This window comes from Podarcis bocagei (genome assembly GCF_964188305.1).
Source record: "Podarcis bocagei genome assembly, chromosome: 6".
Taxonomy (NCBI): domain Eukaryota; kingdom Metazoa; phylum Chordata; class Lepidosauria; order Squamata; family Lacertidae; genus Podarcis; species Podarcis bocagei.
The window spans coordinates 71,527,721-71,541,559 of record NC_138130.1 but is presented as its reverse complement, the minus strand read 5'-3'; the positions used below and the strand labels follow the sequence as shown (position 1 = coordinate 71,541,559).

General features: G+C 44.2%; 1 protein-coding gene across 1 annotated transcript in view; it reads left to right on the top strand.

Annotated features, from left to right (window-relative positions):
• LOC308589694 (uncharacterized protein) overlaps nt 1-2,713 on the top strand; it is a 34,988-nt gene extending 32,275 nt beyond the window's left edge. The window contains exons 4-5 of the mRNA XM_081199112.1: nt 1,613-1,655; nt 1,877-2,713. Of these exons, the coding sequence (XP_081055238.1) occupies nt 1,613-1,653 (41 nt within the window). The 3' untranslated portion in view covers nt 1,654-1,655; nt 1,877-2,713. The remainder of the gene's footprint in view (nt 1-1,612; nt 1,656-1,876) is intronic.
• The last annotated feature ends 11,126 nt before the right edge of the window (nt 2,714-13,839 follow it).

The following is a 13,839-nucleotide window of genomic DNA, read 5'->3' as shown; positions in this document are numbered from 1 at the left end:
TCCCGCCCCCCCTCCCCGCTTCGGAACAGCGTTCCGAAGTGGGGCGGCTGGGGCAGATGTTCCCGCCCCCCCTCCCCGCTTCGGAACAGCGTTCCGAAGTGGGGCGGCTGGGGCAGCTGTTCCCGCCCCCCTCCCCGCTTCGGAACAGCGTTCCGAAGTGGGGCGGCTGGGGCAGCTGTTCCCGCCCCCCTCCCCGCTTCGGAACAGCGTTCCGAAGGGGGGCGGCTGGGGCAGCTGTTCCCGCCCCCCCTCCCCGCTTCGGAACAGCGTTCCGAAGTGGGGCGGCTGGGGCAGGTGTTCCCGCCCCCCCTCCCCGCTTCGGAACAGCGTTCCGAAGTGGGGCGGCTGGGGCAGATTTTCCCGCCCCCCCCTCCCCGCTTCGGAACAGCGTTCCGAAGTGGGGCGGCTGGGGCAGCTGTTCCCGCCCCCCGCTTCGGAACAGCGTTTTAAAATGCTGGGGGTCGGCAGCGAAGCGTTCGCTGCCGACCCCCAGCATTTTAAAATCTCCCCGGGACAGAGAAGTCTCTGCTGTCCCGGGGAGATTTTAAAATGCTGGGGGTCGGCAGCCCCCCAGCATTTTAAAATCTCCCCGGGACACGGGGAGATTTTAAAATGCTCCCGACTTCTCTGCTGTCCCGGGGAGATTTTAAAATGCTGGGGGTCGGCAGCGAACGCTTCGCTCCCGCCCGCCAGCATTTTAAGATCGCCCGGGGCAGGCGGGGGGGAAGGCAGGCGGGGGGGAGCAAAGACTTTTGCCCCCCGCCGGCCTTCAGAAGAGGTCCTCTTCTGAAGGCCGGCTGTGGGCGAAAGTCTTTGCTCCCGACCGCCAGCATTTCCCTATGGGCTTTCGTCTTGCGATGCAAGCCCATAGGGAAATTCGTCTTGCGAAGCGCCTCCAAAACAGAAAACCCTTTCGTCTTGCGGGTTTTCCGTCTTGCGAGGCATTCGTCTTGCGGGGTACCACTGTACACAAGATGGAGGGGCAAAAGTAGTTCTCACTAATTAGTTATTACTAAGGACATTGCGATGGGAATCTCAGCTTGCAGCCCTAGGCCCACTTACCTTGGAGATATCCCATTGAATACAACAGGTCATCTGAGTGAACATGCATAGGGTTACACAGCATGTCGCTTCTGAGACTGACATACTGACTTTCCAACTTATCTGTCTGACAGCTGGCAATTGTTGCTATAACCCTTCCCCAGTAGAGGAAGTGGTTAATTTAACTGTCTCCAGGAACCATCAGCTAATCAGATGGGATTTTGGGGGGGAAAAACCCTCATCTGGTGATTCTTTTTCCCTGGCCAATTCTCAGGTAGGCTTTAAATTTTAAAAATTACCTCTTTCCAGGAGCTCTCAGCTATTCAGAAGAGATTTTTCAAAGCATTAATGTGGTATTTCTCTTTCCTCTCCATGTCCCCAGGTGGACTTTAAACCTGGAAAATGTATCTAGACCTTCGTACAGATGGTTGAGCTTTGTGTAAAAATCAAGGGCAAACTTAAGTACCCATCCGAATGTGAAAAGAGGGACTTTTAACTTCTATAAAACAAGGGATTGTTTTAGAAGGTCAGCACATAAATTTTTTGTTCCTGTTTTATTTTATCTTGACAGGGTTGGAGAAGTTGGTGGTTAGGAGCATGGGTGAATATTAAAGGTTAGTATTTTTCTTCTGATGAATTTCATGGATTGTAAGAAGAGAATAGATTTCTTAGGAAATGGAACACAATTAAATACCTCTTATGCAGCCACTTTGTCTTATTCAAATAGTACATTGTGTAGGGCCCTGCATGCTCTTTATATTAAATCTAGTGTAGTGTTTCTGCTTGTCCTTTGAAGTCTTAATATGGCATTTCTCTTTTCTCTACGCTTCCCCAGATGGACTTTAAACTGGGAAAATGCATCTTGGGCTCCAATCCATGAACTCTACTAGGACAAGTTTTTACTTCTCAGCCTTTGCTCCCATTCTGGAAAAAAAATATGAAAATTAGTGGCCTGCCTCAAAAGGCTGCTGTGAGAATGCACAAGTTAAGTTTGAAAGTCCCAGCTATGTCAAGTGTCTCTTCACCGGATGAGAAAATAGCAGTGGAAATTCTTTTTTCATCTTCTAAAGCTCAGCTGCTGCCTCCCATTTGCTTTGTTTTGTCCCACATACAGGAAGCAACAGCTGAAATGCATAAAGGCAAGGCACTGCCATATCCTCAGCTGCTGTTCAGACTAGGTGGGAGGGAACTCATGGTCACAGCTTGGGGAGTGGGAGGGGAAGTAGCTGAGGTATATAATGAAAGAGGGGGTTTTGCCCATGGACTCTTCAAGTGGGAAACTCTTGGAGACTGTGAAGACCCTGCTTTGAATCTTCACCCTGGAGTTGCACTGTCAGTTTCCTGCTAAAACAGGATTCCTCTTGCCAATCAATAGGGTTTATATACCCAGATACCCAGAGTGCTGGTTCTGAGGGATTTGAACAGTCACACTAAAGCCATTAACTCTGGGACAGCTCAGGACTTCATGGCTGGTTTGACGCCTGTGGGTCTGTCCCAGCGTATCATTGGCCCAGTGTTTTGCATTTACTGAGAATTGCATAATAATAATAATAATAATAATAATTTATTATTTATACCCCGCCCATCTGGCTGGGCCTCCCCAGCCACTCTGGGCGGCTTCCATAAAAACCAAAAATACAATAAAATATCACATGTTAAAAACTTCCCTGAACAGGGCTGCCTTAAGATGTCTCCTGAATGTCAGATAGTTGTTTATCACTTTGACATCTGCTGGAAGGGCGTTCCACAGGGCGGGCGCCACTACCGAGAAGGCCCTCTGCCTGGTTCCCTGTAGCTTTGCTTCTCGTAATGAGGGAACCGCCAGAAGGCCCTCGGCGCTGGACCTCAGCGTCCGGGCAGAATGATGGGGGGGGGAGACGCTCCTTCAGGTATACTGGACCGAGGCCGTTTAGGGCTTTAAAGGTCAGCACCAACACTTTGAATTGTGCTCGGAAACGTACTGGGAGCCAATGCAGGTCTTTCAAGACCGGTGTTATATGGTCTCGGCGGCCGCTCCCAGTCACCAGTCTAGCTGCCGCATTCTGGATTAGTTGTAGTTTCCGAGTCACCTTCAAAGGTAGCCCCACGTAGAGTGCATTGCAGTAGTCCAAGCGGGAGATAACCAGAGCATGCACCACTCTGGCGAGACAGTCCGCAGGCAGATAGGGTCTCAGCCTACGTACCAGATGGAGCTGGTAAACAGCTGCCCTGGACACAGATTTGACCTGCGCCTCCATGGACAGCTGTGAGTCCAAAATGACTCCCAGGCTGCGCACCTGGTCCTTCAGGGGCACAGTTACCCCATTCAGGACCAGGGAATCCTCCACACCTGCCCGCCTCCTGTCCCCCAAAAACAGTACTTCTGTCTTGTCAGGATTCAACCTCAATCTGTTAGCCGCCATCCATCCTCCAACCGCCTCCAGACACTCACACAGGACCTTCACCGCCTTCACTGGTTCTGATTTAAAAGAGAGGTAGAGCTGGGTATCATCCGCATACTGATGAACACCCAGCCCAAACCTCCTGATGATCTCTCCCAGCGGCCGCATGTAGATGTTGAAAAGCATGGGGGAGAGGACAGAACCCTGAGGCACCCCACAAGTGCAAATGCAAAAACAATTGCAAAAACAATTGCATTGTTTTATTATTTTTGTAAACAGCTTTCAGGCTTTTTTTTAAAAAAAACCAATGGTGTATATGTTTTATGAAATAAATAAAAATATAAGACTCAGGTTAAACCCCCCTTTTGTACTGCCTATTGTTGGCCGCCTATTCATTTCTGAGTGTAATTCAAATTGCTGATTTTTACCTATTAAGTCTTAAATGACTTGGGAACAGGCTACTTGAAGAATCACTTTCTTCCATATAATCCTGCCCAAGAATGGATATTATCTTCAGGGGCCCTTTTTACTGTCCCTTCATATGGTGTGAGACGGCCTTTTCTGTGGTGAACCCCTGGGAGATGTGCATGGCTCCTTCAATGCTTCTCCTTTGGAGGCATTTCCTGTTTAATCAGGCTTTTATGCCTTCCTAGTTACTTGGGCTGCTGTGAGTTACATTGCTTTCTGTAATTTTTAAAATGTTTTATAATGTTTTTCTTGTATGCCACTCTGATCTGCTTTAGGAAGAAGAGTGGGATAGAAATGCACTTAAATAAATAAACAAACACGTTCCTTGCATTGTGGGGTTGCATGTTCTACAAGCATGTAAATTGGGCTGCATATGAGGTGACAGCTGTAGTGATTAGCATGCTTAATATCCAGCCTGGAAGAAATGCACCCAGATGTGATGTTTTTTGCCATATGGCTTTCTCCTGAATTTTTATAGAAAGTGACTTCTTAACAACAACAACAACAACAACAACAACAACAACAACAACAACAACAACAACAACAACAACATTTTTATCATTTATACCCCACCCATCTGGCTGTGTTTCCCCAGCCAGCTTACAGTACATAACTGGCAGCTTACAGCACATAAAAATGGTAAAACATTAGAATACTAAAAACACGATAAAATATCAAACATTAAAAACTTCCCTGAACAGGGCTGCCTTCAGATATCTTCTAAAAGTCGGATAGTTGTTTATTTCCTTGACATTTGATGGGAGGGAGTTCCACAGGATGGCCGCCACTACCGAGAAGGCCCTCTGCCTGGTTCCCTGTAACCTCACTTCTCGTAGGGAGGGAACCGCCAGGAGGCCCTTGGAGCTGGACCTCAGTGTCCCAGCTGAACAATGGGGGTGGAGACACGCCTTCAGGTATACTGGGCCAAGGCTGTTTAGAGCTTCAAAGGTCAGCCCCAACATTTTGAATCATGCTCAGAAACGTACTGGGAGCCAATGTAGGTCTTTCAGGACCGGTGTTATATGGTATTGGTGGCCACTCCCAGTCACCAGTCTAGCTGCCACATTCTGGATTAATTGCAGTTTCCGGGTCACCTTCAAAGGTAGCTCCACATAGAGCGCATTGCAGTAGTCCAAGCAGGAGATAACCAGAGCATGCACCACTCTGGCAAGACAGTCCAGGGGCAGGTAGGGTCTCAGCCTGTGTACCAGATGAAGCTGGTAAACAGCTGCCCTGGATACATACCGGTAATTAACCTGTGCCTCCATGGACAGCTATGAGTCCAAAATGACTCCCAGGCTGCAGGCCTGGTCCTTCAGGGGCACAGGTACCCCATTCAGGACCAGGGAGTCCGACACACCTGCCTGTCCCGTCTCCCCAAACAATACTTCTGTCTTGCCAGGATTCATCCTCAATCCTCCAACCACCTCCAGACACTCACATAGGACATTCACCACCTTCACTGGTTCTGATTTAAGATAGATGTAGAGCTGGTATAAGGGAATAATTTAGTTTTGGGGATTTCTGCACAAGTCCCTATTTTTATCATGGACAAATGAAGGCAGAACTTCTACCAAAATATGCTTACTTGATAGCATTTTTGAAACTTGCTAATCATAGTGATAGCTGGCATTTGTTCATTCATTGATTTGGTGGCTGCTTACTCACCGAGAGAAGAAGAAGAAGAGTTTGGATTTGATATCCCGCATTATCACTACCCGAAGGAGTCTCAAAGCGGCTAACATTCTCCTTTCACTTCCTCCCCCACAACAAACACTCCGTGAGGTGAGTGGGGCTGAGAGTCTTCAAAGAAGTGTGACTAGCCCAAGATCACCCAGCAGCTGCATGTGGAGGAGCGGAGACGCGAACCCGGTTCCCCAGATTACAAGTCTACCGCTCTTAACCACTACACCACACTGGCACAGAGCCATTTCAAATTAGCTGAAATGGGTTATACAGAAAGCATTTGTTTAAAAATGAATAAATAAGAAAACATTTATGTGCATGCAACCCAGATGTTGAGATCATGCATGATGATTACACAAAAATACATTTCACTTGGTACCATCTTCCCAATAATGTACACCACATGTACACATAGGAAAAGAAGTATGCACATGATTCTCGCATGCGGTAGACCCACATGGGTTACTCTTTTCTGTCCCTATTATATGCCACAACAGAAATATGAACAGGCCTGAAAATGCTAGGCTGCTAGAAATCAAAAAAGATCTAGAAATATGGTCAAATTTGAAATTGTCAATGTTAGGCCGAATTGCTGTGATTAAAATGAATGTATTGCCTAGAATGTTATTTTTGTTCCAGACCTTGCAGATTCTGGATAAGATGGAATGTTTTAAGAGGTGGCAGAAAGATATCTCGAAATTTGTCTGGCAGGGCAAAAAGCCCAGAATCAAATTTAAGATATTGACAGATGCTAAAGAAAGAGGGGGTTTTGCCCTGCCGGACCTGAAACTGTACTATGAGGCAGCAGCATTTTGCTGGCTGAAAGAATGGATGCTCCTCGAAAATACAGACATCTTAGATCTGGAAGGTTTCAATAATGCTTTCGGTTGGCATGCATATCTATGGTATGATAAAGTCAATAGTGCCTTTAAGAATCACATTGTTAGAAAAGCATTGTTTAATGTTTGGATAAGATACAAAGATCTGTTGGAAAACAAAACCCCTAGATGGGTCTCACCAGTGGAGGCCAAGGCAGTGAAGAAACTCAATATGGAGGTCGGATGGCCGAAGTATTGGGAAATCTTGGAACAAGATGGAGATAAGTTCAAATTGCAAAGTTATGAGAAACTGAAGCACAAGGTACAAAATTGGTTTCAATACCATCAAATAATGGAATTTTTCAAACAGGACAGGAAAATTGGCTTCCAGATGGAAAAATCAAAATTAGAAACCGAATTGTTAGAACCTAGTACTAAGAATTTATCTAGAATGTATAACTTGTTGCTGAAATGGAATACACAGGATGAAACAGTCAAATCAGCTATGATTAAGTGGGCACAGGATGTCGGTCACAACATCATGTCAGATGACTGGGAATGGTTATGGAACACCGGTATCAAATTTACGGCGTGTAATGCCTTAAAGGAAAATATTATGAAAATGGTATACAGGTGGTACATGACCCCAGTCAAACTGGCAAAAATTTATCATCTGCCCGATAACAAATGTTGGAAATGTAAAGAGACTGAAGGTACCTTCTATCACCTTTGGTGGACATGCCCGAAGATTAAGGCTTTCTGGGAAATGATCTATAATGAAATGAAAAAGGTACTTAAATGTACTTTTCCTAAAAAACCAGAGGCCTTTCTCTTGGGCATTGTCGGCCAATTGGTGCCAAAGAGGGACAGAACTTTTTTTATGTACGCTACAACAGCAGCAAGAATACTCATCGCAAAATATTGGAAGACACAAGATCTACCCACTCTGGAAGAATGGCAGATGAAAGTGATGGACTATATGACATTGGCCGAGATGACAGGCAGAATCCGTGACCAAGGAAAAGAGACGGCGGAAGAAGAATGGAGAAAATTCAAAAGTTATCTTAAGGACTATTATAAACTTAATGAATGTTAGAGTGTTGTGGTTTTCAGGAACAAAGGGATACAGTGATATAAGGTCAGAATACAGAGATGACTAAGATGACAGAGGTTGGAAAGTAACAATTGGGAGTTGCTATAAAATTATGGACATTGGGATGCAGAAAGGGGGGGTATGGGGAAGTCCCAGAAAAGAGGTTTATGAAAATAAGTTATGAAATTATACGTGTATGTTTGTCTATTTAAGTGTTTGTTTGTTTTTTAAAATTCTGTAAAACTAATAAAAATTTATAAAAAAAAGAAAATGCTCGGCTGCTAAAGGTTCCTTGCTTTCCCACCTTAGTGCCTGGGGCAGGCATAGGCAAACTCCAGCCCTCCAGATGTTTGGGACTACAATTCCCATCACCCCTGACCACTGGTCCTGGTAGCTAGGGATGATGGGAATTGTAGTCCCAAACATCTGGAGGGCCGGAGTTTGCCTATGCCTGGTCTGGGGTATGAGGTCTAATTCCTGACACTTCGCATTTCTCCCTGGTGGAACCCATATCAATAGACTTGCTGTTTTTAATGGCAGTCTGATGTGTTGCTAGCTACTTAAAGGACTCAGGCCGCAGCCCCATGGTACAAATTTGCATGCGCACATGCTAATTTATAGGCACACATGCCTCTGTGAAATTAAGATCCTGGGTGACTCAACTGTCCTCTTAAGCAAAGTTTTAAAAAAGTGGGGGCGGGGAAGGAGATAGTTTAATTGGTAGAACATGAGGCTCTTAATCTCAGGTTCATGGCTTCAAGTCATATGTTGGGCAAAAGATTCCCAAATTGCAGGGGCTTGGACTACATAACCCATGTGCTTCCTTTCAACTCTACGTTTCTATGATTCAAAGAGAATCCAGCTTAACTACAGAAGACTAGGACTCAGCCGTCTGTGCCACTTACAACACCCCTGAGCACAGCTGTTTTCTCCCTTGTGCTTCTAGTGTTATTTTAAAAAGATAAAAGTTCAAGTGTGTGCATGTTTTTTAAAAAGGAAAGAAATGGTATAGATTTTAAAGACAAAGCCGAGCTGCTTTTAGCAAATCCCACTAAGACTGGATATATTAGAGGAAAGTTACAATGCGTGCTCATTCTATCATTTTTATCTACACACATTTTACAAAGGATGGGGCTGGGTGGTGAGGATTGTGTATGTTTACTTTCGACAGTCGAGAGGGGCACTAAGCTTTTGATTCCAATTTTAGGTCCCAGTCAACTGCCTCAGGCAGTACATATATACGATGGGAAAGAGCGCCTCTTCAAAAACATCCAGAAATTATTTTGATGTATCTTGCTTGACTAGACAGTTTGATTTCATCCTCGTGCCACTGGCAATTGCTGCTTCTTGATTCTGCCTCAGAATTCTAAATTACTGTACCTTAAGCAAACATTTTTTCTTTTACGTATCCAAGCTGCAGTGTGTAAAGTTTACCCACTTGGGAAAGAAGGAGGACAGAGGAATCCTAACTAGGGACCAGAAGGCAGCAGATGCTCCACCCCCTTCCAGAACTTTCTGTCTCCTGGGTAGGGTCCTTTTTGTGTCTTCCTTGCTGTGGAAGGGCTCGGACTGGCTTAGAATCCAGCAGATCCATGGCCCTCCCAGCTTTGCCCCCATGCCATTTTGTGGCCCTTCACTGTTGATAAAGCCACCCCTCATCACCCTTTCTGCAACAGGAGCCTCTGTGGTGGTGAAATCTCCCTGTTGACAGAGGCCTGTCGATGTGGATGACTGCTAAATCCTAACCACCTCCTGAGGCATAGATTAGGGTCTCTTGCAGCCTGAAAGAGATGAGAGGTAATGTTAGAATACTTGTAAGGAAAGCCTCCTGGAATTCTAACAGTGGGGAAAACCTTAGCAAGGCTGCTTAAGTAAGGGCTACAAAATCAGCAGTTCCTCCTTCTCATACCTGTTTGCAGGAGTAGAAAACTATCTGGATTTCACATCAGTCTCTAAACTCACATGTAGCATAAGACAGTCAAGGAACAACGCTCCTTGCAATACTTAGATTTGAAAGGGTCTGTACACCCACAAAATGCACATTGTGTTTATTAGGAAAACTGGTGATCTCTGGTAAAGACCCTCTCACCAGGCCTGACTTTCCACAAATGTGTTAATCTGGTGTTCTTCTGGGCTCCTTACTAAAATCTCTTTTTCTGAAGAATAGAATTTTCTGGTGTCAGATTTTCTTTCCTTCTCTTCCTGCCTTGGAGATTTTTCTTTTTTAAAAAAAAAAACACAGCAAAACAATGTATCATGCTGCTGGAATGTAAGCTACAGCGAAAGTCAGAATTTGGCTAAAGGTTAGTTTGTCTGAAAGAGCCTTGTGGTTTCATGTTCTCTAATACGGGCGAAGCACAACACAGGAGTAGCAAGGGGTGGCGTGTCCTGTTTGAGGTGAAACAGGAAGTGCTACCTTGACCTGATCTACCACTTCTGTTCCCGCCACCATACCTGTTGCTGCCAGCATTGCTTTTCCGCCTTCCCTGCTGTCTCGGCTTCAGGCAAAGAAGCAGTGCTGGAATTGGTGCTAATTCCAGTGAGATCTCACCAAAATCACACAGGATTTTATGTGCTGAAAAGATCTCATGCAATTTTGTAAGCAATTTCACCTGAATTCGGTACCAATGTTGGTGCTGATACTGGCATCGCTTCTGTGCCAACAGCAAGACACCCGTGGGGCTGTTGCTTTGTTGGCTTCTGCCACCTGAGGCAGCCACCTCAGTTTGCTTAATGGCAAAGCCGGCTCTGGCCTGTGCTAACATAAGGCAGAGTGAGGCAGCTGCTTCAGGTGGCAAATGGTGGGAACTGGACAGAACTGTGTGTGCCACCTGGCCTTCCCTGTGCCCCTTAAGCTAGCCTTCTACCCTCAGGTGAGGTGGAGGAAATGTTGAAGTAAGATTAAACAGCCAGTCTTGTCAGCTTTTGTACACAGACTGGGTGTACACAGACTTTGTGTCAGGTAACAACATTTACTGGGTTGGTCCTGAAGAGAAGGACAAATTGGGTTAAATGGGAAATATTCTCATAGAATCTATATCATCACCATTATTTTAATGATTTCCACTAGCCCCTTTTTATTTTGCATTAGCTCACTGTGCTACATCCATAACCCTACACACTGCAGAACATCCACAAGGGAACATTTTGGGTTCATTTCATCAGAATACACAGTAATTACAATCAATGTAAGTGATTGTTTTAATGGTGATCATGACAAGAAACTCCCCAGTATTTTCAGGAAAACCAGACTTTTTTTGTATCTATGAAGATTTAGCCCACCCTGTCTGCTGTCGCCACCACATAGTACAAATGGGCTGGTTCTTTCCCATCAGAATATAGGGCGAAGGCAGTGAGAGGAACATTCTGTTCTACTCCATTCTGTCCCAAGTGCTACCACTTTTGAAGGCTGTAAATACCTTAGCAGCGGAAGCTGAGGCACTCGCAGCTCCTTTTCATGCCAAATTTATTGGAGGAAAACATCTGCTATTAAACCGAAGAGGGAAGTTAAAGAAACACTGCTGAGTAAATTGGGAATTGAATCGCCAAGCAAAGCTTGACAGTGCTGGACCAGTCTCTTTAAAGGGGTGCTTGCCCTAAACATTTTAAAAACAGGGGCTGGGGGGAACATTTTATGAGAAAGTGGGGCACCTCTCCGCAATCTGTCCCCTGAACTCACTTTTCCCTTTGCTGACCTCTGACAGAAGAGGCTCTGGTTGGGAGAAGGGTGCTCTGACAGAGCTTCACAGTGGGCGGTTTTGGCCCTTCCATGTGGCAGAAATGAGCACATGAGCAGGATAGTGCAGTGTTCCTTTTTGGGATGCTGGGGGTAGAAGCATGCCTTTATGAGGCAGTCCTGCTTTGCCCTTTGCCTCTTCACCACCCAGAGTCTTTACCCAACCCCCAGAGCTCCTGTGTGAGCTGAAGTCAGACTTCCTCAAGCTGGGATAGCTTGATTCTTCTTGCACTTCGCATATTGAATCATTCCAGAAAATGTTGCTGGACCGATAGTCACAAACTTTGCTTGCAAGTCTAAGAGTTCTAGGGAAGCAACACAGGTGAAAAGTGTCACTTAACTTCCCAGTTGCCAAATCTTCTAATTATAATTGCCTCTCCATCTTAAAGGTACACAAAGCTGGTCAACAAGATTATTCAAATACCAGAATGGAAATATTGAATCTGCATATAACCTCAGTGCCTTAGTGCATTAAAGCCTAAAGTCTATGGTCCAGACAAAGCAAAGATGACCTATTCATATTTAACACCCTCCCCTCTGTGTGTGTTTGTGTGTGAATTGCAGGTGTCTATATGAGAATGTAAGTGTTTTGAATGAATGTTTTAGGGCATATGTTTCTGTTTTTAAATGTAAGTTGTTTGGAAACTTAGTTACCAGGCAACTAATAAATCTAAAGTAATTATTACTTCATGGGCTTCTTGCAGAAAGGCAAAAGGCTTCCCCCCCACAAGCTGAAGATGAGCTGATAAATGGACTGTACCATTTCAGTCTACAGGTGGGGCTTGTATGATTAAATGTTGCTCCACACAGTTCTGTATAGAAAACACAAGCATGTCAGGGAGAAGTCTAGATGTCTTCCAGACTCTGCCGTTTTCCACATGTGTTGATGATTTTGCATGGAGCCATGTGAGCCCTCAGCTGCGGTCTGAAGTGGTACAGCCACTAAACATATTTACCACTTCAAATGCTATTAGTGAGAAGTAAGGCTATGTGTAAGTTGGAAATGTCATAGGACTGACATGACTCTGAAGGTTCATTTGCATGCACTGACATCATCAGTATTAAAGGGATCCGGTATATTTTTCCTCAGTGGAGGCAAACACTTTTATAAAGTCCACACATCATGACCTTGCACAGCCTCCATTTCTTGGCCTAAATGGAAAGCTGTGCTAAAAGAGGCCAGTTGTGACAGCAAACTTTTCCTGTGTCTGTCTGTCTATCTATCTATCTATCTATCTATCTATCTATCTATCTATCTATCATCTATCTATTATCTAAATTACCAGAGAACAAAGACATTGATTGTTTCATTTTATATAAATATAATGGGAAGTCTGGTCACTAGTGATGAAAAGGCACATTTTTGGTGAATGTAAGACCAAGGTAAACAATACTGTTTGCTCTATTTGCATCAATGACTAAACTTTGCTTGGTGGTTAATTTGGAACAGCTGTGAAAGAAATTATTGCCCACCCCTTCTGTTTCTCCAGAAGAAACCCTCTAAGCCTTCGTCTTAAGTCAAGATGGTTTAAAGTTCAATAAGTTGTACTTGTTTTCCTTTTTGTATTGATTATACCCTTGCGTATATTTTGAGTACAATATAGTGCATTATCTATCTATCATCTATCTATCTATCTATCATCTATCTATCTATCTATCTATCTATCTATCTATCATCTATCATCTATCATCTATATCTATCTATCTATCTATCTATCTATCTATCTATCTATCATCTATCTGGGTCTTGTTGTTGTCTATGTACTGTTAATGTTTAATAGGCCAGAATCTCAATTTACTGTATATAAGTTAAAACAAAGGTCTAGCTAGTGGGTAAATTTTAACACGCACACCTCCCCCAACCTGCCAGCATACCTGTGCTTCCATTTTATTCAAATTTCAGCTTAGCCATCAGAATTTATCTGATAAACTGTGCAAAACAAGTTCACATACAAAGCGGTGTGTAAATGAATATATTTTTCACTATGTAATGTACCCCTCCAGTACTTTGGGGGGCTTTTATAGTATGTCAGGGGTGGGGAACCTCCCTTGATATGCAAGGAGCTCTAACTTGCCTGCAAGGCTATTTTACCTAAACTATGCCACCTGTCAATCAACTGATGTTATGGATGGGGGCAGGGTTCAATTCTACATCAGCAGCGGGATTTGACCCCCTACTCATTGGCTGATGAGACAATTGGAAAGAAATCTATTCTTCTCTCCTATTTTTTTAGGGGAGACTGCTTGCAAAAGAAATCATATTAGGCAAAATTAAATGCAATAATGTCCACAGAAATGCATACTAAAATGCTGACATTGATGAGCTTTTTATAAACACAAGCTGATGTGGTGATTTGAACTTAAGGCTGTAAAAGTGAGAAACTGAGAGAAACCAAAACTGACAGAAACATAAGAAGAGCTTGCTGGATCAGGCCAGTGACCTGTTTTGAATGAATGTCTCCACTGGCTGTTGTTATTCCTTATATATCTATATAACTCTTTTGTTTTATTCACTGTGTGACTATTGTTTTAAATAACTAAATAGGCTTATGAACCAAGGAGTGCATGCTAAAAACCCCAAAGATGCTTTTCTCTTCTTTTTAAAGAACACAATGT